At 45.5% G+C, this 26,072-nt stretch overlaps 1 protein-coding gene across 1 annotated transcript in view; it reads left to right on the top strand.

Annotated features, from left to right (window-relative positions):
• LAMA3 (laminin subunit alpha 3) overlaps positions 1-26,072 on the top strand; it is a 240,940-nt gene that overhangs the window by 10,034 nt on the left and 204,834 nt on the right. Inside the window, exon 2 of the mRNA XM_030842611.3 lies at positions 8,874-9,026. Within this exon, the coding sequence (XP_030698471.1) occupies positions 8,874-9,026 (153 nt within the window). The remainder of the gene's footprint in view (positions 1-8,873; positions 9,027-26,072) is intronic.

Below are 26,072 nucleotides of genomic sequence, written 5' to 3'. Positions count from 1 at the left end.
AACAACAGAAATTTATTTCTCACAGTTCTGGAGGCTGGGAAATCCAAGGTCAAGGTGTGGGCAGATTCAGTGTCTCGTGAGGACCCACTTCCTGTTCGCTGATTGCTGTTTTTTCACTGTCCTCACAAGGTGGGAGGGATGAGGGATCTCTCCAGGGCCTCTTTTATAAGGGCACTAATTCCGTTCATGTAGGTGGAACCCTCATCCTAATACCATCATGTAGTGGGTTAGGTCTTAACGTATGAATCTGGGGGAGGGACACAGATATTCAGTCCCTAGCAGTAGCTTCAGCTTTAAGCCAGATCACCAACCTCTCGGTCAGTCAGCAGTGTTTATGGACCAGCGTGTAAGTTATCTGTGTATGGGAGGGTGGAGGATGGGGGACTACATGAAGCTCTTGGGTGGTCCTAGGGTCTCTGCTTTTGAGACTTTGCAATCTGATATTCATAATTAGTCCCTGAACAGAATAAGGAGAGCTCTTGGTTGAACAAATATTTAGGGATCACCCATATGGAGAGTAATCCTTAAATATGAAGAATATATCAGTGGGGCATAAAATAAGGATTGCCTAACAACACGGGTGGGGTGGTGGGAGTCTGGGAGCTCTGGACACAGTGAGCTGCACAGAGCCCAATGGTTGGGTGATTCCTTTACTAGTGAGGGCTCTGGGGGCTGCATCAGGGGAAGGATGGGGTGGGATTGTGAAATGAAAGGCCCAGCGCCTTGTTTCCTGAGATTGGCTCTGTAGAGACTGAATATGGCTGAGGATTTGTGTGTACAAAAGACATTGGTGGCAAAGATTCTATGCAAGGTAGTTTGCCTAGTGATTTGATAAGAACACAAAAATTTTAGACTTTCAAACTTTCCTATATGTCTTTTTTTTTTTAAAGGAACTGAAGCTTTTTTTTTTTAACATCTTTATTTGGGTATAATTGCTTTACAATGGTGTGTTAGTTTCTGCTTTATAACAAAGTGAATCAGTTATACATATATGTTTTATCTGTTTCTAAGTGATGTTCCTATTTCATTGTGACAGCTGATCACTTAATGTATCTTTAATGTGACATTGAATTTCGAATGTTTTTAATGTACCAGAAAAAGTAGCAGAAGTTGCTGAGAGACCTCTTCAGGAAAATCTTTTAGAAAGATTGCCACAAACTAGTTGATTTTTTTTTCCCTCTTGTTTTATTTCATTATCTTTTAGGTCAAATAGTAGACTTTTATTTAAATAAAAATGTACCTTGAAGGCACTTTTTCTCATAGAAATACCAGGACCTGATAAAGTTTTCATTCCCTTTCTCTGAGCACCATGCTGGCTTTGAAGTAACACTTCATACCCCTCACATACTTGGTGTTACATGCAGCTGCCTTTTTCTTTGATCAGTTGCTTGCCTTGGTTCTGCAGTGTGGTTTTTCCCTAGCTGTAATAGATAGCAACTGTCACTGGCGCTTAGGAAGACCATAGCTGGAAGAGTAAATCTGCTTGATTAACCACAAGGAAGATGAGGCCAAGGGCCTTCACAATCATGATAGGGATGTTTGTAACCAATGGTTCTCCATCTTCACTGAAGACAAAATACAAAGGGTGGTGTAGCTTTGCAGAGCGAAGCATTGAGTTCAGCTGTGGAGAAGGACTGCCTTCAGTGCCGCACCACTGAAAGGATTTTCAGAGAGGAGGGCGAGAAGGTTGTCTCCAGGTCAGAATCGTCTGTGTGATTTTAGGTTGCATCATAGGCAATCCAAAGGCTTTAATTGGGGCCTAGCAGGGGCCTAGCATGGGCAGCTGCCCTCCCCACACCAGCGCCTTGCAGTTTTCTGGAGGGAGCTGCAGTCAAGGAGCCAGGCCCCCGTGGACCAGCCATGCTCATGTACTTATCTGCATTCTCCGCCCTAGAGCCTCTGTTCGGAGGCCTCCATTGAGACTCGTTTTTGGGGTGCTATCGGGGTGCTATGGGTGAGGCCCTTTCCCCCACTCGGACTTGGTACTGTTCTACTCCTCTCTGCATCCCCCTCCCAACTCCCTGGGTGCATCAGAAGGCAGGAGCCTTTTGTTTGGGGTTCCTGGGCAGTGAGCTCATTCTCCTGTCATCTGACCCTCGCCTGGGGGAAATGGAACCCTGGGGAGCTGGCACCTCTCTCCTTTGCCTTTTGCCTGCACAGTCAGGCACAGGAAGTGAATGGCCTTGATTGCTGCTTTCAAATTAGCCCCTTGTCCTCCTTGACCACCGAACACCTGGCAGCTCACCCAGAGCTGTCTTTTGTGGACGGTCCCTATTGTAGCTTTTTATCACCTAAGGAAAGAACTGCCGCCTGGAAGCATGCATGTACACATACTTATGCGCAATATTCACCCACTACTATATTTAACAAATATTTATTGACATCTCTGTGCCAGGCACAGAGGACAGGGATATGATGGGCTGGGAGTACAATTCCTAACAAGGCAGAAAAGGTCCCTGCTTATAAGCAGCTAAACTTCTATGGGGAGACTGTAACCAGTGAGCAAACTAATATGATAATTATAGATTGTTATTGTGTCTTGGAGAGGATAAATGGGATTTTGCGATTGAGATTAAAGAGGGAAGCTTCTATAGGTCAAGCAGATGGCGAAGCTTTGCTAAGGAGTGTTATTGGTACAGAAAGCTGAGGGTTGAGAGGAAGGCAGCCCCAAGGAAAGGCTGGGAAAATGTGTTCCCGGCAGAGGACCAGCAGGTGCAAGGGCCCTGAGGTGGGAACATGTTTGGTGTTTCTAGGAACTCAGAAAGCCACGCTGCCCTCGTTTTTGTATGTTTTGAATGTTATCTCTGAGTGAGACCACTTTCCAGAATTTATAAATACTTCATTTTATTTTTGTACGTATGTATTCCCTTTCTGGTTCTCAAAAGAATTTAGGTGACTGATAAAATTTTAAAAGGATGAATGAAAGAGTTGAGGGCATTAGGACAATGAGAAAATAAAGTGGTAAAGAGTGTAGTAGGGCTTCCCTGGTGGCGCAGTGGTTGGGAGTCCGCCTGCCGATGCAGGGGACGCAGGTTCATGCCCCGGTCTGGGGGAACCCGCGTGCCGTCGAGCGGCTGGACCCGTGGGCGGTGGCCGCTGGGCCTGCGCATCCAGAGCCTGTGCTCTGCAACGGGGGAGGCCGCGGTGGTGGGAGGGCCGCGTACCGCAAAAAAAAAAAAAAAAAAGAGTGTAGTTATTTCATAAGGAGATTAATAACTGAAATGGAATTGAGAGGGAAATATTTGGTTTGAGGAATGCCTCAGGTCAAGGTCAGACTCTCTCCTGAGGACAGTATCTGGCCCTTAGCAGGTCAATAGTTGACAGCTGGATGAATAAACTGTCAAGGCAGAGCTGCTTTTGTAAATCTAGGCTTTGGGATGAAGCTCTAAAGAGGAAGTGCTTTGGGTTCGGGGCATTGAGCAGACAGGCCTAGGTGTGGCCTGGCCCACCTCAGAAACCTGAGTTTATTTGTGGGCAGACCACTTACCTGCAACTACAGGTACCAAGCGACCCCTTATTGCCAGTGATATGCCAACACTACGTATAGGGAACAAGAGAATAGAGGGAGAAGTAGAAGGAAGAGGATTATATGGAAACCATTAAAAAGATGGGTTTTACTTGTACACTGTTGGTGGGACTCTAAATTGGTACAGCCACTGTGGAAAATAGTATGGAGGTTTCTCAAAAAACTAAAAATAGAACTATCATATGACCCAGCAATTCCACTCTTAGGTATATATCTGAAAAAAACAAAAACTAATTTGAAAAGATACATGCACCTCAGTGTTCAGAGCAGCATTATTTACAATTGCCAAGATATGGAAGCAACCTAAGTGTTGATGAGCAGATGAATGGATAAACACTCCAGTGGTTCTGATGGTGGTGTGATCACTTTATGGACGGCGTCTCATTGAATCATCAAAATCACTGCGTAAGGTTGGTGGTGTTAGCCCGTTTTAACAAAGAGAAAATGGAACCCAAAGGAGACTAAACAATTTTTTTTTTTTTTTTTTTGTGGTACGCGGGCCTCTCACTGTTGTGGCCTCTCCCGTTGCGGAGCACAGGCTCCGGACACGCAGTCTCAGTGGCCATGGCTCACGGGCCTAGCCGCTCCGCGGCATGTGGGATCTTCCCGGACCGGGGTATGAACCCGTGTCCCCTGCATCGGCAGCCGGACTCTCAACCTCTGCGCCACCAGGGAAGCCCGAGACTAAATATTTTGACTAACATTTTGAAGCTGTGACTGGTAGAGGCAGGATTTAGACCTCCATCATTCTACTCCAAAATGCATCTCTTTGAAACAAATTAAAAGAAAAACCCTCTGTAATTTGACCTGAGTGGACATAGTTTTTGAGTAATAGGTATAAATTTTGCAGATGTTTGCTTATCTGCCTTAAAAAATACATACCTGGGCTTCCCTGGTGGCACAGTGGTTAAGAATACGCCTGTCAATGCAGGGGACACGGGTTCGAGCCCTGGTCCAGGAAGATCCCACATGCTGTTGAGCAACTAAGCCCGTGCGCCACAACTACTGAGCCTGCGCTCTAGAGCCCGCCAGCCACAGCTACTGAGCCCACATCTGCAACTACTGAAGCCCACATGCCTAGAGCCCGTGCTCTGCAACAAGAGAAGCCACTGCAATGAGAAGCCTGCGCACCACAAAGAAAAGCAGCCCCCGCTCGCCACAACTAGAGAAAGCCCGCACGCAGCAACGAAGACCCAACACAGCCAAAGATAAAGAAATAAAAAATAAATAAATTAAAATATACGTACCTGGAACCAACCTGCAGCCCCTTGTTTGGTCTCTCAGATCCCTTGCTCCAGGAACCCGGCACACTAGAGGGCAAAGCGCCTCCTTCTGGTGGGGTGAAAGCTGTGTGTGGGCTGCAGAGCTGGGCGCTCTCCTGGGCTGTGTGGTCGCCCTTCACCCCACCCTGTGCAGACGTTTAGGTGCTCAGGACATTTACAAGATGCTTGTCTGAGTGGTAGGTAACCACGCCCATGTGCTTTGTGCTTCTCAGAATGGAGAGCGTTCTGAACAAGGTTTTGGTAAAGGAGCAATCCCAAGTTGGGAATGGGCACACTCCAGAATGTTCTCCACATCAGGGCTCCAGCTGGCTTGGGTCTGGCCACTTGAGACAGTGCCTTTAAGGCACGTAACCTCAGGAGCCTCGGTGAGTGATGGTGAGGAGGAGGGTTCGCTGTAGCGCAAACGTGGTGATCATGAAACAGGGCTGTCGATGGGTGAGCGTGGTTAGATCTTGCCGTGTTTTCTGTGCCTGCCGCAGGGCACGGGTGCAGCTAAGCTTCTGTCAGACGGGGTTCTCTCCTCAGCTGGATCTCTTCCCACACATCTGGTCGTGGGCAGGTGTTTGGAAAATCACATAATTGCTATTGCAGTGCGGCCTCACACTCCATCCAAATCTAAGACGGGGCTCTGATGCAGCTTCCAGAGCAGCCAGGCCAGGATGGAAAGCGTTCTGAGCTGTAAGGACTGTGGCCAGACCCACACACGGGTCCTGGTTCCTGCACGTCCCGGCTGTGTGGTTTGAGGTGAGGCCCTTCACCTCCGTGAGCCTTCACTTCTGGGTCTTTAGGTCCTGATTTGATACGCATCTGAGAATGTGGTGAAGATTCGGCAGGGAAGGCGTGGCATGTCTCTCCTGGGCTCCCACGCCCCACACGCTCACTTGATCCCAGCCCCTGCTGGTGACATGTTGTGTTTGAGTTACTTCTCTTCTATCCCACTGGATTTCTTCCGGGGCCGGGTCCAGCTCTTAGCGTTTGTTCCTTTGTTTTTACCCCAGCATCCAACACAGTGCTCCACACACTGGTGGTGATTTGGAAAAGTTGAATAAATGAATGACTGTTCAGACAATAAAAGAAGTCATGTTAGGGAGTGGTGCTGTAATCAACCTCTAGTTTCTTAGAACAAGACAGTGTTTATGCTGTGAATTCAGTTGCACAGTATTATATATGAGAGGCTTTTGGTTAAGGAGAATCATCAAAAATGTGAGCAATACGAGAGACTATTTTTTTTTCCATCTTTCTAAAGGAGGGTAGGTCACTCCGTGGGCTTCTGGGCAAACACTGGCTTGTCCTCTGGGGACCTCCAGCCTTGGATCTCTACTCTCTTTTGTTGTTTATTTGAACAGTTTTGTCCCCTTTCCTTCTAGCCCCTTCTGTTACATTTGCTGTTTCCCACACGACTAGGCTAATAGTAGCTTTGACACAGTTCAGAGCGTGAGTCCCTTGTCTTGTTTATCTTTCAATATTCTCATCTCTGTCTGGAATAGCTTCTGATACAGAGTACATGGTCAGTACAGGTTTGTTGCCTGGATGGATGAATAACTGAACACAAGGATGTAAGAATCCTCTCTGTTCTCTGTCTGTCCCCCTCTTCTCTGACTTCTACCAGTTTTTGTCCTGCTTTTATTTATTTATGGTTATTTAAAAAATATTTGACCTCAGGTGCAGAATTAGATTAGATTAGGGATTGTTCGTGACCCTCAGTTTAAGACATGCTTTCATCATTGGTCCTTGCATGATAAGCCTTAATGTGTATGTGGATGGATGGATTTTAAATAGTATAACAAGGGACTTCTCTGGTGGTCCAGCGGTTAAGACTCCACCCTTCCACAGCAGGGGGCACGGGTTCGATCCCTGGTCGGGGAACTGAGATTCTGCATGCCGTGCAGTGCAGCCAAAAAAAAATTTTAATCATATAATAAGCACCCATGAACTTGCTACCAAAACTCAAAATAGGGCCTTAGCAATAACTTACGTCTAACCATATGATTTCCCCACCTCCCATCTCTCTTTTTCTCTCAATCTGGGGTAACCATCATCCTGAATCCTTTATTAATTTTTCCTTTGCTTTCCTTTCTATATAGTTTTTTTTTTTTTTTTTTTTTTTGCGGTATGTGGTATATATATACCACATCTTTATCCATTCATCTGTTGATGGACCCAATGTTCTTAATTTTAATGTCGTCAAATCTGTCTCTTCCTTTGTGGTCAGTGCTTTCTGAATCTTGTTTAAGAACTCATTCCTTGCTCCAAGTTCTTAAAGGTATTCACCTTTATTTTCCACTGAGAGATTGTAAACTTTTATTTCTAATGGTAAGTCCTTAATTCATCTATGACAACAAAAAAGGAACATCTCCACTCCTCATATCTATACTCTGGAGATGGAGATGAATGTAGATTATCATCCTTGGAGGAGATTTGCTTCTATCACATGTAAATCTTCTAAACTTCAAGAAATAACAATTTAATTCCCTCACCAAATAATTAAACTGGTAAAATGATTTCTAGGGAGAAAATGGGAAAAATACAAATCATTAAAGGGCAAAATACTCATAAATGTTAATAGGTCCTAGCTTAAATAGTTATCAATTATACTTATTATAATAATAAAATTTTGTAGAAAGGACTCAAACAATTTTTTGAGGGGTTTATTCCTTTATTGGGCTTCTATGACATTCTAGGCTGAAGTGATATAGGGAAGGCAAGACACATGTGGCCTCTGGACTCGTGAACTGATGGGACTGCTTACCCCACGGTGCTGCTCCTGAGTTACAGAAGTATCTTCATGAAGGGTCAAAAGATAAAGTTGTACATAATATATCACCACATATGAAGGAGCCCTCTGTAACACACTCGATGAAAACATTCGGCCACACATTTAGTTCCACACCAGGATCGAATTTATCCTTGAGCATTAAAAAATTAACTTCCAAGATGCTTGTCAGGGGCAGAGTTACCCTTTTCTCACAGCACATTTCTGGAGGGGCTGCGGGTCTAGGTTTGCTTCTCTATCCCTCTCCTATGTGGTAGTTATGCCCTTAGATCATTTAATTGGGGAGCAGTTCAGTATGTGACATCCACTACTGGGTAAGCACCAGGCTTTGAACCAGTTAAAAGTATATTCAATATATAAGAAAGGCGTATGTTCAGCTTTTTGAGTGGTAATGGTGCTAAAATTCATTACAAAAACAAAACAAAATAAAACAAAACAAAATAGAATCAAGAGAATCTGCCTACTGAAAAAGAGTAATTCAGTAAGAAGATGAGATGATATCAGTAGAATCAGAATTCAGTAGAGATGATAATATCAAATAAATACCACTCCAGGATTCCCACTTACCTACTAAATTAACTGCCAACTTCTCACTCCAGTATCCACAGCCCAGCCACATCTCCCCCACTTACCTTTGAAGTGTAGTTTTCCATTACTTATGCTCTTGTTCAAATGGACCAGCTGGTCTCTGTGCCTTTGCTGGTGCTCATTCCTTCACCTGGAACACCTTCCTTGTTGACTGCTCACTGACACTTACCAACCTCCTCTCCATCGTCACAGGCAGCTGAAATCCCACCTCTTCCATCCTGCCTTAGACCCAGCACTCTATACTCTTGCCAAACCTACTTCCTTTATGGTTACTTGTATGCTTATCACCTCCACTGGGGCTGTGAGCAGGGATCCTCTTTGTATCCCAGGGCTTGACACAGAACTTGCAGAGGAGGATGTAAACAGCAAAAAGGATTTGCTGAAGGAGAACATCATTGCATCTCAGGCACAACAGGCTCTTCTTAAAGTGTCATTCAAGACAAGAAAAACATAACTCTAACTGATGGAAGATAAATATAATGTGTGTCCTAGAAACATGATAAACAGAGGTATAAACAGGTGATATGGTTTAAGACTGAACGAAAAAGAGAAAGCCTTACTACTGTCTTCAGAAAACATTATGATGAAATTCAATAGCTGAATTCTCTAAGCTATAGAAAACGGTCTTTGTTTCAATGACCTCTTCTACTAAATTGATAAGAAAAAACTACTTGACAATAAAACGAGAGCTTTATTATTTCAGGGCCAGTTCTGTGACTATTGCAATTCTGAGGACCCCAGGAAAGCACACCCCATCACCAACGCAATTGATGGATCTGAACTCTGGTGGCAAAGCCCTCCTCTCTCCTCAGGCACGCAATACAACAAAGTCAACGTCACCTTGGATCTGGGGCAGGTGAGTTGGGGCATTTCATCTGGAATGAGGAAAAATTAGTTCAGATCATTGTTTCTGTGGTTATTTCTTTCTTTACTTAATTTTTTATTGGAGTAGAGTTGATTTACAATGTTGTGTTAGTTTCTGCTGTACCGCAAAGTGAATCAGTCATACATATATATATATCCTCTGTGGTTATTTCTGATATAATAATGATTATTTTAAAACAAACTTCAGTTTCAGTTCACTAATCACTGTGAAACCTGTTACATTAATATTTGTGTCCCTTGTCACCCAGCACAGTGCGTGTCACGAGGCAGACACCCATACCCGTCTATTAAATGAGTTAAAAAATAGTTGTAAGTAGTATCATTGGCAAAGGTATTTTTGGCAGTGGTAGAGTACATATAACATAAAGTTTAACATATTAGCCTTTTTTTTTTTTTTTTTTTTTTTTTGCGGTACGCGGGCCTCTCACTGTTGTGGCCTCTCCTGTTGCGGAGCACAGGCTCCGGACGCGCAGGCTCAGCGGCCATGGCTCATGGGCCCAGCCGCTCCACGGCATGTGGGATCTTCCCGGACCGGGGCACGAACCCGTGTCCCCTGCATCGGCAGGCGGACTCTCAACCACTGTGCCACCAGGGAAGCCCCTCCTTTCTTTTAAAGGCTGAATAATATTCCATTGTATGGGTATCACGTTTTGTTTATCCATTCATCCATCAATGGACACTTGGGTTGCTTCCACCCTTATGCTATTGTGAATAATGCTACTGTGAACATGGGTATGGCAGAGATGTTTTTATAGCATTCTCTTTCCTGGAAATTCTGACTCTGTGGACACTGACTACCATAGTTTTTGTCCTTGTTTGGCCAGCTGGTCCACGAGGGTACCTGACTCAGACCTGTCCTCCTGTGGTAGGCTAAGATGGTCCCCACAATGCTTCCCTCCTGGTGTACATGGCCCTCTCTTTTGACTGTGGACAGCACTAGAAATACGATGGATGTCACTTCCGTGATAAAGCGGCATCATATGACAAAGATGAAGGGATTTTGCAGATGCGTTTAAGGTCCCAAGTCAGCTGCTCAAAAGGGAGACTATCCTGAGGGACCCCTCCTAATTAAGGGAGCTCTTAAAAGTGACTGAGCCCTGGGCTTCCCTGGTGGCGCAGTGGTTGAGAGTCCGCCTGCCGATGCAGGGGACGCGGGTTCGTGCCCCGGTCTGGGAGGATCCCGCATGCCGCGGAGCGGCTGTGCCCGTGAGCCATGGCCACTGAGCCTGCGCGTCCGGAGCCTGTTGCTCCGCAACGGGAGAGGCCACAGCGGTGAGAGGCCCGCGTACCGCAAAAAAACAAAAACAAAAACAAACAAAAAAAGTGACTGAGCCCTACCCCAAGAAAGAGATTTGAAACATGAGAAATTTTCCTGCTGACCTTGAAGGGGAAGGCTGCCTGTGGTGATGGCCACATGGCAAGGACCTAAGAGTGAGTTCTAGAAACTGAGAGAGGCCCCAGCCAACAGCCAGCAAAAAAAGCAGGAACCTCAGGAACCATAAGAATATGGATTCTGCTAACAACATGTGCAAACTCGGCAGTGGGTCTTCCCAGGCATTTGGTGATTACCTTGGTAGCAGCCTTGACCCTGGGCAGAGAACCCGGCTGCATCATGCCCAGACTCCTGACGTAAAGAACCACAAGATAATAAATGGTGTTGTTTTATGCCACTAAGTTTGCAGTAATTTGTTAAACAGCAGCAGAAAATTAATGCACCTTCTTTTTCCCTCCTTCAGACCAGGCAATGCCTCCCATATATTTCACCCTATTCCTTCAACAAATATTTCTTGAGTACCTACTATGTGCCAGGTACTGTTCTTGGTGTTTGGGATACATAAGAAATACAAAAGGGAAATGCATCCCACAGACTGGAAATCGAATGATACTGAGATTCCTTCCAATGAACGTGCTATCTTCAGTTTGGTGATAGAAGGGTTTTCCACCTCTTCTGCCCATATGTTTTGTTAAATCAGGCCTCTCCTGAGAATATTTTCACCGTCAGTTTGCATCTGAGATAATTCAGGGAGATCCGTCATGGTGTGAAAGACTCCGTAACCCCAGTTTCAACTATGAATTAGTCTTATCCTTCTAGCATTAATTCAGTAGAGATTTTGCCTATAATGACTAGGATTTACCTGTCATACCACTTTTTAAACTGAGGATTTCTGTAGTTAGCTGGGAATTTTAACCCATTAAATGATGTTTACTGAACATACCAGTGCCTTGTGGATTTGCTCTTTTTCCCTTAAGGCTATTTCTTTTAAAAACCTACCTGTTAAAAGTACTCTTTTGATGTATCTAAAAATCCTTAATTAAGATAGATGAATCAAAAAAACACCAGCGTAGGAGCAGTTTAGTAATTTGCTGGTTGCTGACAGACATGAGCCATGGTAAACATCTTCATGAAGACTGTGCCCACCCACCTCCATCCTGGCTGGGATGCTCCTCTGTAGGTGGCTGGGAGTGTGGGTCCTGGGGTCAGCCCACCCCGGTCCATGCCCTGATGCACTGCTTACTCTCTGTGTGACCCTGAGCCACAGACTTCACTGCTCTCTCTTGCAGTTTCCACATTTATAAAGTGAGATGATACTAGTGCTCGCCTCATAGGATTGCCGTGAGGTTTGAATGAGTTGACTACTTTGTTTTTAAACCTCTTCAGGCTGGTGGTTTTTAAGTAAGTTTTTATTTAATAAAATAAAGTGAACTTTAGTAAACACTCATTATTAAAACAGACCAACTCCTAACTTCTGCTCCTCTAGAAAATACTGTATATAATCCCGTAGAAAATACTCTAGAAAAGTCTAGAAGCAGGGAACGCAATATACATTATGTCAGACTGAGGATGTTTCTTTTTCCTTGTGTTGGAGCAACACGTGCTTTAACAAGCATGTTTTATCTTGTAAGAATCATATTTTATGCCCCAGTAGTGGGATCTGTATTTTCTCCTTTTTGCTGGAATTAACCATGAAAGTGTCCCTGAGAGGTTAGATTTCATAATTGAATAGCGACCTACAGACCTTAGATTTAGGAAGTGCAAATCTTTCTTTTTCTTAGTTTTTTAAATTTATTTTTTAATTGAAGTATAGTTGATTTACAATGTTGTGTTAATTACTGCTGTACAGCAAAGTGATTCAGTTATACATATATATACATTCTTTCTTTAATATTCTTTTCCACTATGGTTTATCATAGGATATTGAATATAGTTCTGTGTGCTATACGGTAGGAGCTTGTTGTTTATCCATCCTGTATATAAAAGCTTACATCTGCTAACCCCAACCTCCCACTCCATCCCTCCCCCAACCCTTTCCCACTTGGCAACCACCAATCTGTTCTCTATGTCCATGATTCTGTTCCTGTTTCATAGATAGGTTAATTTGTATCATATTTTAGATTCACATATAAGTGATATCATATGGCGTTTGTCTTTCTCCTTCTGACTTAAGGAAGTACAAATCTTGATGCATGGTTGGGAAATAAAATATAGGCCATGAACTTGTTATTACGAAACCACTTTTTTTCTAGCTACTGAGAACTGGAATTTGATTTGATGTGCTGCAGTCAGTTTGACAGCTTACGTTGTCGCGAGGTGGTTACTTTTCTCTGTTGTGTTTTGGACTGCTTGGTGGTTTTCATTGTTATTTTTCTTGGCCAACACAGTTTGACAAGTGAGAACATTGCCTTCAGGACTTGATCTTGAAGGGCAGTTTTCCTCCTTACAAGGTGGCAAACGTAGGAAGGGTCTGCAATTCTCCAGGGGCAGTGGCATATTCTGGGGCTGTTCAAGTTCATTACATTATATATTACTAATCAGTTTCAGGCTATAGAATAAGAACAGAATGTGTTACTGGAAACTTTCATCTTGTCTGGCCAAGTATAATGAGTTTATTTTGACATTTAAAGCAAAATGTGGATGTCCGGTTTTTAAAAGGGGAATTTTTGGAATGTAGGGACATTTGTTTCTTCCTGGTGGGGCGTGACCTCTGGCCATCCCCCACTGTGAGATAAGAAGGTGTGGCAATGGGCTTGAGTTACGCTCCTGGATTTCCTTCAGAATCACAACGAATCTTACTCTGTGGACTCCCTGTATGCACTCTGCTTTTCCTCCTCCAGGGTGAGGTATAAGGAAAAACACGTGAATGTGGGTGAGGCAGGGGTTCTCATGGTCCCTTGAAGTCAAGGTGGCCGGGAGGTTGGGAGGGGCTGGATCTCAGGTGGGAAGGAAGAGGAGGACCAGCACAGGGGCAAGACAGGATCCCCAGCAGAACAAGCCTGACTCATGGGTTCCAGGGAACAACAGAAAAACCGTCTCAAGAAGAATTTTAAGGCTTTTACACAACTTGTCATGCCCTCAAGAGTACTGTTTTTAACCTATTAGTAGTAGAAATAAACAAAGACAAAGCAAACAAACACCCCTCCCCCCCCCCCAAACGCAAAAGGAATGAATGTTTGCCTTAGAGGCTGGAGGTATGAAAAGATGCCTTTGCGCCCTGTTCTGCAGGGTTGCTGGGGAAAGGGGCCTGGCTGGATAAGACCCCTTATCTTATCTTACCGTAGTAGATAAGACAGTCCTTTGGGCCTTGTTAGAGGCAGAGGCTGTGAGGCCAGACCCTGCCCTCAGCCCTCCAGGACCTCTGAGTGGGCAGCCCGGACCACAGCTCCTGTACCCGTTCACACATGTACCATCTCCAGGGCCTCCACCTGACTCCCTGCTTCCTGCCTGAGGGCTCTTTCCAGGCCCTGGGAGTTTTCTTAGCCTGTGTTTAGAGTAGCTAGCCGTGAAGTGCAGGATTTAATGCTCCCAAGGCAACCCTCAGCCCGAAGAGACAGGAGTTGGTGGAAAATCCCCTCATTTCCCTGCCTCTTCTTGGGACAATTCCGAGGAGCTTTCTTCACAGTTCTTCAGAGTCTCCACCAGGACGGAGCCCCAGTTGGCCCTGGTGGAATCTGCCTATTAACACCTCAGTCATTGGCTTTTCTCCCTCCTCTGTGTCCCTCTCCCAATTTATACTTCTTGAGATCAACTCCCAGATCAACTACCTGTACCCAAGTCTTTATCTCAGAATTGGTTTTATTTATTTATTTTTTAAAGTTATTTATGTATTTATTTTTGGCTGTGTTGGGTTTTTGTTGCTGCGCGCAGGCTTTCTCTAGTTGCGGCGAGCGGGGGCTACTCTTTGTTGCGATGTGCGGGCTTCTCATTGTGGTGGCTTCTCTTGTTGCAGAGCACGGGCTCTAGGTGCACAGTCTTCAGTAGTTGTGGCACGCGGGCTCAGTAGTTGTGGTGCACGGGCTGAGTTGCGCCGTGGCACATGGGATCTTCCCAGACCAGGGCTCAAACCCGTGTCCCCTGCATTGACAGGCGGATTCTTAACCACTGAGCCACCAGGGAAGCCCCAGAATTGGTTTTAGAGAGGACCCAAACTAAGACAGGGAAGAAAGGGGCCAAGACTGAGGTCCAGAAACCCCCCTAGGCGTCCACACAAGCAAATACTATGAACAAGTTATTTAAAATGCAGTAAGTAGAAAATCCAGAAAAATGTTTCTAAAGCTCTCAGATTAAGAGTAACGAAGGAAACAGCATTATAACTTTTAAAGAAAAAAAATAGGTCACAGAAATTTCCCATTAGTCTACCTATTTTTTCATGAACTCAGCATAGATTGTGAACTCCTCAGGGTCCAGATGCATCTGAGAGTGAATTTAGTATTCAGATGCCTTCTACGAGCTTTTTTTTTTTTTTTTTTTCCTGGTCCTCTTCAACTTTTATGAGACTTTGGTGGATGAATCCAAAACATTCTTTGTAGCCCTTGTCAGTTCTGACTCAGATGGGAGGAAGGCCTGGGCTACTTTCTGATTCTTCCTGAGTGTGTGGTTTGGGGGATTAAATTGGTTCTCGGGTTGCCTGGGTCATTAAGAGTCTGACTCAGTTGGGTCTCTGGGTGGATACAGTTCAATCCAGAAAGTGGATGACTATTGGATTTGACTCAGTCTTCTAGAATTTCTAGAATTTCTAGGAATTCTCTAGCCTGTAAGCTTCAGGAAGCCAGGGACAATGTCTCCTTGTGTTCACTACATGATATTCTGCTCCCAACATCTTGCATAGTGTTCAGCACATAGTAGATGCTCAATAAATATTTGTCAAGTGAATGTAGAATGAGCCAAGGATGACTCAGGGTCAGTCTGAATTTCCCGGGCATGTAGTACCAGTGGAAGCATATTGCTGTGAGACCAAATCTCTGGGTGGGAGTGGACCAGCATTGGCCCTGTAATTAACTAGATAATTGGTTCCACTTATAATACTTGGGTATCTTTGCAACATCACTTAAGTATTTTAGAGGAATAACACAAGATACATGCCTTATTCAGAGAAAATTTATAATTAATAAATATTCTATTAATGAACATATAATCATGAGACTCAACCCTTGAAAGCAAATAATTTGTTAGTGGGTAGAAAAATAGGGACTGATAAAATCTCCTGAGCTACTAGGGATGCAATTTTGTCCTTTATGCGACTGTAATAACCTAAAAATGGCAATTTGCCTTTGAAGTGCTTTTTAAGGAACTTACACATTAGGAAGAATCTGGCAGTCTGGCATTTTCTTTCTCTTTCTTTTTTTTATTTTTTTTTGCGGTATGCGGGCCTCTCACTGTTGTGGCCTCTCCCATTGCGGAACACAGGCTCTGGACGCGCAGACTCAGTGGCCATGGCTCACGGGCCCAGCCGCTCCGCGGCATGTGGGATCTTCCCGGACCGGGGCACGAACCCGTGTCCCCTGCATCGGCAGGCAGACTCTCAACCACTGCACCACCAGGGAAGTCCTGGCATTTTCTTTTTATGTATAAAAAACTCAAAGAAGCTAAGTGGATCCACAGCAACAGAATAGAATCCTGAGATGTCAACTTTGCTTAGTTCTCTGAATCACTATCCCAGACAACATCGGTAATGTATGTTTGTGAATAGATTCCAAGATCTCTAAACACTACTATAGAAAATAATGCCTGGGAAATAGTTTCTGACCTAAAAACGGTGTATTCTCTGGCCATGTTGGTTGTTTTCAGTATTTTTTTCCTCAATTGATGTATTCTTTTTTCTCAATATATTTTTCCACCATCTACCCATTTCCTCAAGCCATAAAGTTGAATTAACATTTACTCCATGTATTACTTAAGATTATTACCTAAGGTTACTTAAGATTGAAACAGATAGATCTGATGCTGGTGGCTAAACACAATGCTAGTTTATTTCTCATTCACGAAGAGTTGAAGCGTAACCGATCCTGGCCTGGTCACCCGCTCCAGACAATGGTTCAAAGACATAGACTGAGTAACTACAGAGAAGGCAGGAAACGTAGTCCAGCTGTTGCTCTAGAACGGAAGCAAGCTCTCTAGTCAGCCAGGCAGTCTCTTCTGTGTGCTGCAGGTGGCTCCCACCTGTGGTGAAAGCTGAGATTGTGTATCTCTTCCCAGCTCTGTATCCACTGACATCGGCCATGGTGGGAGCATTTACACCACAGGAATTAGCCAATGTTACACATCAAGGCTTCTTTCCAGGAGCCAGTATACCAGCATACGACTCACTGAGTCTCTTCCACATTCCTGCATTTCCCCCTCCTGCTGCTCCTTACCATCTGATTAATTATTACGTCTTGATTCTTAATATCCTGGAGTCCCGTTCCTCCTCTCATCAATACCGTGCTACCCTAGTTGGTCCTTTGACAGCTTTACCTGTGATTAGTCCACCAGCCTTCTAACCCATCTCCCAGCCTCTGCTCTCAGGTCCCTCCCCTAGTTCTGCAGTCACTCATGGTGCAGAAAGATGAGCTGAGAAACAGTAGAGATGACTGAGGTTGGCTGTTTTCCGGGCATCTACCTGTCAATCTTTCTCACTGCTTCCGGAGCAAAACAAAGGTTTAAACGTGTCATTCTCCCTGATGAACATCCTCTAGTTGGCTCCCCATTACTTTCAGAATAAAGTCCAAGTTTCTTGGCATGGCATGTAAGTCCCCTCACAGTCTAGTTCCTGCCTTTTCACCAGCCTCTTTTCTAGATGCCACTTTCTCCCGCAGACTCTACGTCACATCAGTAGGGACCTACTGGTAGTTCCCTAAACACTCCATGACATTTCCTGCTTTGTGGCCTTGTTTGGGTGCTGTTCACGCTCACCACCTGGTCTGACTACCTCCTTCCCAAGGTAACTCAGGTTATCGCCTGCTGGAAACCTTCCCTGACTGCTTGCTTCCCTCCCTTCTGTTTCTGTTTACTCTGAGGCAGTTGCTATGCTCTGTCACGAAGGCTTGGTACACCGTGAGCTCCTTTAAGGTCAAGGAGCGTATCATAGTCTTCTTTTTCTCCATGGGCCTTAAAAGTCCTGGAAGGGGACTTCCCTGGTGACGCAGTGGTTGAGAGTCTGCCTGCCGAAGCAGGGGACACGGGTTCGTGCCCCGGTCCGGGAAGATCCCACGTGCCGTGGAGCGGCTGGGCCCGTGAGCCATGGCCGCTGAGCCTGCGCGTCTGGAGCCTGTGCTCTGCAACGGCAGAGGCCACAACAGTGAGAGGCCCGCATACCACACACACACACACACACAAAGTCCTGGAAGGTCCTACATCCTCAAAACATGATGAATTAAATGGAAAGAAACATTTCAATACTATTCTTTTTATAGTATCCCATTTGATTTTGTGTCTTGCTCTAACCATGAACAGCTGGGCTCTATTCTTTAAATATCCCTATTTACATTTGCTAGTTCCCACATAACCAGCACCACAAGTATAACAGACATAACAGAAAATGACTTAAATATGTTTCTTTCCAAAACATTCAGTAGGCTGTAGTCAGACAACATAAAACCAAGAATCAGAAGCAGGGATAGGAATTGTACTGGAAAGCAGCAACATTTTTCTACTGGAATTTTCTCCCAAACTCTCTATGAATATATGTTAATATGATAAAGTGCTAAACAGAGGTCACAGTGACCTCTTGGGACTCTTACCAGGTCACCCTGAGTCTCACACCATTGTGACTCTGGTGTTCAGCTGTGTGCCAGGATTAAGGCCACTGCAGAGTGGTCAGAGGGATCTTTCTTGTCAGGAAGGGTGATAACCAGGGTTTGGCCTCCCATGGGAGGGTGAGGTCTGCAGTCCAGGAAGAGGCACTAGAGGGGGTAGCCCCCCGGCTGTGGGTCGGCCCCCATCAAATTCGTCTCTCAAAGAGCTAGACGGCAAACATGCACCAGGGTTCATTTCTTGAAAACTCCCTGGATCATGGCTTATGCTGCCGAGAGAAAAATAAACAGAAACAAAGCCCTTGGTACCTTCTAGAAAAGGTTAATCCTCTTTCTTTGCGGACTGGCCATGCAGTTAAGAAGATAGGAGGAAGATGGCACGCCAAGGCACCGGTATTGAGTTCTGTGGAACTGGGAATTGACCAGAAGGAGAGCCACTTGGTTTCTTGGGAAGGACCCCAGCTGCCGTGCCAGCCTTTGGCCCCAGCGGGGTGGGCAGGGTGGAGAAGAGACTGACTGAGGCATAGAACCCCGGCAGGCTGGAGTGTGCTGGCAGGCCCTCCCCCGTGTGTGTGGGGAGGACTCCCTGCTATGGCTGGAGATGCTTGTGAACAGTGTTGGTGAACGTGCTTTGATCCTTGTGAAGCACTAGGCAGACATAGACTAGTGCTATCATTACTTAGAGAAATTGTCATTGACACCCCTCCTTCTCTCCTTTTCTAGGCTTCCAATAAGCTTACACTGCCTTATCTCTTCCAAGTGAGTGAAGGATCTATAAATATATTCACAGTAAAGTTCTGGAAGCTCAGTACTGATGTTACGTCTTCCCAGAATGTTTGCATCTTAAAAAATTATTATCTACGTTTGCCATGGAACTAGTACTTCTAGGAATTTATCCTAAGGAAATAATGAAATAAGTGCTTAAAATGTTTGAGCAAAGATATTCTTGGGAGCATTGTTTATAATTATATAACGTGGGAAACCATCTCACATCCAGTAAAAGGGGACTGATTCATTGAATGGATTAATTGGCAACCATTGGAAGGATGCCACAGAGGGGGTCTTTGTTGATCTGACGTATGTTCGTGTTATAGTGTGAAGGAAAAAAAGCAAACTATAGGTAAGCTGTATATATAGCGTGGTATGATTTCCTTTTCTTTGTGTGTATAAGCAAAGCAAAAAGTCAGGAAAGAGGGAATCTAAAATGCTGAGTGCTTTTTCTGGATGGAGCAATGATTGATTTTTACTTTCTTCTGTGAATCTCTTTTACAGTGTGATTCAGATGCATGGCTCTGGGTTATTACATAGGTACAAATCCAGCTCCAGAACTTTCCAGCTGTGTGACACTGGGCCCTCTTAGTTAATGTCTCGGGGTTAGTTTCTTCATCTGAGATGTGGGGATGAATCTAGAACGACCCTTATAGGATTGTTGTGAGGAATTAATAAGGTCATACAGAAAAGCTCTTAAAATTATGCCTCACGCACTACGAGAACTCAGTCCATGTTAGCTATTATATCTGTATTTTTTTCACTGAACGTTTAGCGTTAGAAAGACAGTAAAGATGATTGGGAAAATCTCTCCTTTTGGGGAAAGAAGAAGAATTCAATACAGAGAGGGCCATAGGCACAGTTATTCCCGGTGGGATTGGAGGTATTGATGGAAAAGCTTACTTGGAGCTTTCCTGATGCCCTCCATCCCCCAGATATGACCATTTCATGCCTCAATGAGGTTGGCCTGCTAGAGATCTTTAAATGCCAACAGAATCAGAGAAATGCCCAGTAAATGGATTTTTTTTAAAAAGAGCCTCTTTTATTCTTTAGCTAGTCTTGAAAACTGTTTCTTCCCTTGTGAAACTTTCGTGATTTCAGGCATATTTTAGCTTTAAATCATGGCAGTTTTCCTATTACTATTAATGGCAAGCATATATAAGGAAAAACTGAATTTCATGAATTCTTCACAAGGGTTCCAACGAGAGCTTGTATTAAACGTAACGTCTCGGGGCATCCCTGGCCCCGGCGCCTTCCCTCCCCTGCCCGCCGTCCTCCAGGGCCCGCACCAGAGCCTCTGCCCCTCTTTCCGCTGGTGGCCCTGGAGCCTTCCTGTGCCACGAGACATTTTCCTTTACTCTTTTCTTCCTGAAGCCTCTCCTTTCCCTAGTCCTGTTTCTGTGCTTTTCCCTTTCCGTTCTTCCATTGCATTTCCTTCCTTTAGAGAAAAACTACACCCAAATCAAACCACCACCTGGTTTTCCTGCCCGCCTTCAGGAGGGGTGCTGTGCGTGTCCCCGGCCGCCCCTCCCAGCCCCAGAGTGGTGGCCCGAGGAGCCAGGTGGGAGGGTTAGGGCTCCACCAGGACCAGGCTCCCTGCCTGGCTCCAGCCGTACCCACTGGCCCAGCCTCCTAAGGCCTCACGACGTGGGCAGCGTGGACATCCTACCTCCTGGGACCTCTGCAGCTCCCTCCAGACCAGAGGGGCCTGGCTTTACCTGCCCGCATCCCATCCCGAAGTTCCTGCCGCTCTTCCTTGCGAGGTCTCCTTGGCATGCAGCCTGCACATGAGACGCTTCGTGCTCGCTCCTTTGTCTCTCTAACTCAACAGCAAGCTCCCGTGCTGTTTGCACTCCTCTCTTTGACTCTCAAACCACTAACGGCAATGTCCTGCAGTGTAGGAATTTCCCGATTCAGCACATCATGCATGACGAGCTCTGTGCCACATACTTTAAGCACCCTGAGCGATGAGATTGCATGTTTACCTTTACAGTTGCTCAACATTGCGGAATAACCGGAATGAACATTGGGGTCTTTCCCCTGTCTCTCACAATCACCCTGGCCCAGCAGCCTCTCGCCGTCCCCGCATGGCCGGTTCTAAGCACACGGTGTCCCAGGAGCTCCAGCGAGATGGAGGGGGCACACCAGGGGCGGGGAGACGCAGCGCCCTCCTCCTGCTTCGGGACCTCGTCCTGCTTCACCACCATCTGGGGGGCCCAGCAGCACGAAATCAGGCTGGTGTCTCTATCAGAGGATGCAGGTGGGTGGAACCAGGGGGCAGGTAGCATTAGGGTGAGAGAGCAGAGCCCAGGGCCTGGCTGAGGTCAGGTGGACCACAAGGAAAGCAGAGTCCAGCCTCCTTACTGCGGAGGGAGGCCAGGGCAGGGAGACTGGGTAGAGCGCAGCCATTTTGCAAATCCCTGTGTTTCAGGGCAAGGGTATCTCCCCAGCTCTGCGCGGCCTGGGCAGGGCTGGACCTGGAAGCGTCTGGTGTTTAGGACAGGTGGGTTTGACAAGTTGCCCGGGCTGCCCGGCTTGCCCCCATTGCTAGGTTACTATAGTTTGAACTCCTTTTATTACTCTCCCAGCCAGCCTCCACTCAGCCCTAGATTCTGCTCTCCTCCCTTCTCTTGTCACTTCCTCCACCCGTGTGAGCCCCCTACTCTCCCCAAGGCTGCAAAAACCACTGCCCAATCCAAGGGCACATGAAGATTCGAGAAGCACTGCTTAGACCAGGGCTCCTCAAACCGTCTGTTACAAGGGACCCATTTTTTTAAAAAAAACATTTCTAAGCTGTCACAGACCAGTACCTTTGTAAAATACAATAAAAACAAATTCTTAGAAAAATGAATTGAAAAATAAAGTCTAAAGACATACAAAATATAAGCCTCATTTAATAAAATCAGAGTCAATCGATGCCAACTTGTTCTTTCCGATTGTTACGAAGGTTTCTCAGTGCTCACCCTTGGTTTCTGTCCCTGTTTCACTGTGGATGAGTCACAAGCAGTCCATGGACCACACTCTGAGCAGCGCTGCTCTAGACCATGAACTGTCATTTTTCTTCAGCGTTATTGATGCTGTCCCTGAAAAGTCTGCTTCTCCTTTCTGTGACCACGAGTCTCTTCTCTGGCTCAGACTTGGTTACGCAGGTCAAGGTGTGTTTGCTAATTGTCTAAGACTGTAGCCTCGAGTCCCCCTGTGACCGGGATGGTCTCCCTCCCCTCCCTCCAGCCACCCTCCGCCCTGCTCAGTGCCCGAAGCAGCTGACCTTCACGGGCAGAGTCTATATTCTCCCTGCCCTTGGGCGTCTGGCAGAGTCTGGCCAGTGGGATGTGCACGCACGTGCTCAGCTCAGAGGGCGGGAGGAGGGTGAGGCTGGGGTGTCTGTCCCCCACCGACTGCAGGATCTCAGTGCTTCTACTGAGTCGCTTGCTCCTACAGCAACAGCTGTGTCTCAGCTTCCTGTCCTTGCCCTGCAGGTCCAGGGTGGGAACGGCGCTCAGATGCTCTTAGCTGTCACCCCTGCTCACTCCTTCGTAGAAAGCTGCTTTATGAAAGTCTCCTCAAGTACTTCATTCTAGTACGTCCTCCGTCTCCCGCTGGGGCTCTGAGTGACACCAGCGCTCTGACTTTCGAAGGATGCTTTTTGACCGGTTGAAAGTGACCAAAATCCCCCCAGTTGTCATCTCTGAAAGAATGAAAGGGAATTATTGAGGAGGTGACTAACTGTAAATTTTTAGAAAGTACATATAATGTAAGTGTGTGTGTGTGTGTGTGTGTGTGTGTGTGTGTGTGTGTGTGAGAGAGAGAGAGAGAGAGAGAGAGAGAGAGAGGAAGAGAGGGAGAGGGCTCAGTTGAATTATGACCATGAAATAAGGAACAGTATTGTGTTCCTTCCTATAGAGAATGCCTGGTACACAGAAGTAACTCAGTGAATGCATGTTTAATGTATGAATGAATGAGTGTCCAGAGAGTTCCTTACTATATCTGTCCAGTGTACACATGTCCCTCATACACCAAAAGCCGTACATATGCAACAGGTAGTAAAATATTTATCCCTTGCAATTTGGAGCATATTGAAGACATAATGAAAAAGTTGGATTCTTGGTCACTTACATTTAGAGTATTCATTGAAACGTTTAGAAAAAATAGGTGGTAAGAAGGTCTGTTGCCCTTTTCCTTGTGGTAGATCCGCTTATGAGTCTTAGAAAATTCTTCAACATCTGCTTCACAAGGTGAAGCAACAGGAATAACACCTTGCTTCACAAGATGAATAATTTAGAATTGAGAACGTTAAGTTCTATGGCAGCTATCATGTGAATTTAATGCTAACATCCTTCCTATGCTGGAAACCGCTCTAAGCACTTTTCAAGTATTAACTCATTTCATCCTCACTACAACCTTGTAGGGTAGGTTCCTATTTCCTAGAAGAGGAAACAGGAGCTCAGGGATGTTCTGTAGCCTCCTGACCCTATGACTAATGGTCACAGGTGAGCACTCAGTAGACACAGGGTTGGCACCTGTGCAGTCTGGCTGCAGAGCCGACCTTAGGTGCTGTGTGATATGTTGCACGTGATGCTCCCGTTCTGTCCCTGCTCCAGTTCTATGAACCTCTGTGGCCCCTGGGCGGGGGATGGGGGTGGGGTGTGTTTGGTTAGAACCATGTCCCTCTCTCAGGATGTTGTCCATCACCTTCCAGAGTGTTCCCCTAAGAAGATCCATTTGAGAAATCCCTTTAGTCCCTGAAATAATTGTGCTTCTTTGGGGGCATTAAAAACCAAAACTAAACAAAACATGGACACTGGGATCCTGTTTCCCTATTTATATTGGCTACTAAAAGCAAATTTATGGCTACACTGTGCAAGTGTATAGAACTTCACGACCCGTATTTTGTGTGCAAACTTCACTGTGGGCTCAAGATTTCATCACTATTGATCATTTTCCTTTCACTCCTTTTGTTTGTTTGTTTTTGCTCGTGGGTAATTTCATATTGCTGTTTTCTGTACATCCTTTAGGATTTAGGGTTCTAAATCCCTCCCAACCCTTTTTTCTTAAACAAAATGGGACGTAGATGAAGACAAGCAGTATATTGATGAAACAGTAAAAAAATATAATCACTGTTTTCGTTCCAGTCATACATTTGGTTAACACTTAGAATAAACTGTCAAGACGTATTTTACCTGACTTCATGATTATTCTAAGCCTGAAAGATTTGTATATTCATATAGAAGCATTTCTTATTTTATAGCGTTAATGATATTTCTGAGTCACTTTGAGAAGTACAGTGAGATTCTATAGAAAACACTCGGACTTTGCAAGCTGGCTAAGGTTCAGTTTTCAATTCTTCTTCTTTTTAAGTGGATTGTCACAGAGAAGCTTTGTCAAGCAGAATGACCAAGCATTAAATGCTGTTTGAAGAGCGTGCCAGGTTATAATTTTCCTTTTACAATACGTAACTGACAAAGAACCTGCTTTTACTAAGCTATTTCCTTTCAGAACTGATGTGATATGTTCGTTTTCCCTTGAGCAAATATATCCTTTAATTATAAGGCCTCATTAGCTATTGTACTATTTCATTCCCCAATATTTTTTCTTTTGCCCCTAAATGTTTCCAGTGACAGTAGGATAATAATGTGTGTGTTGACAGCTGAGAGAGGGTTCATTTCTAAATATATAGGGATTTATCCTAAGCGTGCATATCATGACTCATAACACCTCCTCAAGGCATTCTTTCAAAAGACCCCTTCTCGCCCACGTTGTACCTCTTCCTGCCATCATTGCTCCTCTTGCTAAGAGTTATTGCTTACTTTGGAGAACAATTGGAGCTTATTTACTAAAGCATGTTCTCTGCTGAAATTTCTTGCTCGACATATTATCCTAGAGAAGAGAGACTTGCACCATTAGCTTGTAATTTGGCTACCTGAAATACTTATTTTGTCCCCCAAACTGGTCTGCAATCATAGCCTGGAGAAGACATGGTCCATTGCTGGAAAAACTGGGCCAGCTTTCTATGGAAATGGTTTGGCGGCTGTGGGCATGCTGTGATTTCAGGGTGCAGAGCGGCCTGTCCGCCCACCCCTGGAATTCCTTTCACTGAAGATAAAGCTGTTAAAAGGCTAATGCTGTTGGGAGAGGTAATACATTGACTTAAAACTCACTTGAGACTGGGTTTCCACAGGAGAGAGAACAGCGCTGGCAATGTGCGCCTGATGGAAAAAAGGGTGTATTTTGTGGGCTGGGCCAGTGCCTCTCGACTTGAGTGTACATCTGAATCATCTCTTCAAATGACAGGTCTGACTCAGAAGTTGCAGGCGTGCCTCTAGATTCTGCATTTCTGAGATGCTCCCGGTGATGCCTGGCTCCTGGCCTGGGGGCCACACTCTGAGCAGGGAGGGGCGGGAAGGACTCTCTGCTCATCAGCCGGCCTCCCTGGGGAGTGAAGAGCAGGGCGTAGGCTGAGCCAGAAGCAGGGCGGGCAGTGGAGAAGATGAGGTCCGGGGCGGGGGCCAAAGCCTCCCATCGCCAGTGATAACAGACACTGTGCTAGGGACACACAGACCTGGAGACTGGGGCAGACATCCTCACAGCCAGGTAACTTCGTGCTCCTCCTGTTGCTGGCTTTCTTGGGCACGGTACACACAGGGTCAGAAAATCAGGCTGGGCAGCAACTTCTGTCTCCGGCAGGACAACCAGGGAGGAATGACTCCTTGAAGAAAGGCCCGCACTCCTCCTTTGGCCCCGTCTGGCCCTGTGGCTGCCTGCACAGCTAACTGCATAGCAGCCTGGGCTTTGGAATCAGACGTGGGTCTGAGTCCTGGCTTTGTCACTGACTCTCTGTGACCATAAACACGTTCCGCGTCTTCTGCAAACTTTTGCAAACTTCTGCAAACTTAGTTTCTGCATCTATGAAGTAGAGAGAATATTAGTACCAAAACATTAGGGTTATTGTAAAGGCTACTGAAACACAGAGGCATTAGTACCCGGCACGTCATAAATCCTCAACAAATGCTAGTTTTTCTCTCCCTCCTCCTTATGATTATTGTAATAATTCGACTTGACGAATGCTTCTCACAGGTGTCACCTCTCCCTCTTCTTCCTGTGACTGCAGCCACCTGCTCCATTTTCCTGTTTTGTGGCCCTGCATTTCCTCAATCTTGGGGCACTAATCCCAGCAGACAGAGCTTCAGGTTGTGGACTGAGCCGCAGGCCAGCGAGCAAAGCGGAGGAGCCCGGGTTTCTAGCT

The sequence above is a fragment of the Globicephala melas genome, chromosome 13 (assembly GCF_963455315.2).
Source record: "Globicephala melas chromosome 13, mGloMel1.2, whole genome shotgun sequence".
NCBI classification, from domain to species: domain Eukaryota; kingdom Metazoa; phylum Chordata; class Mammalia; order Artiodactyla; family Delphinidae; genus Globicephala; species Globicephala melas.
The sequence above is the reverse complement of the archived record's forward strand: the minus strand, read 5'-3'. Positions and strand labels throughout refer to the sequence as shown.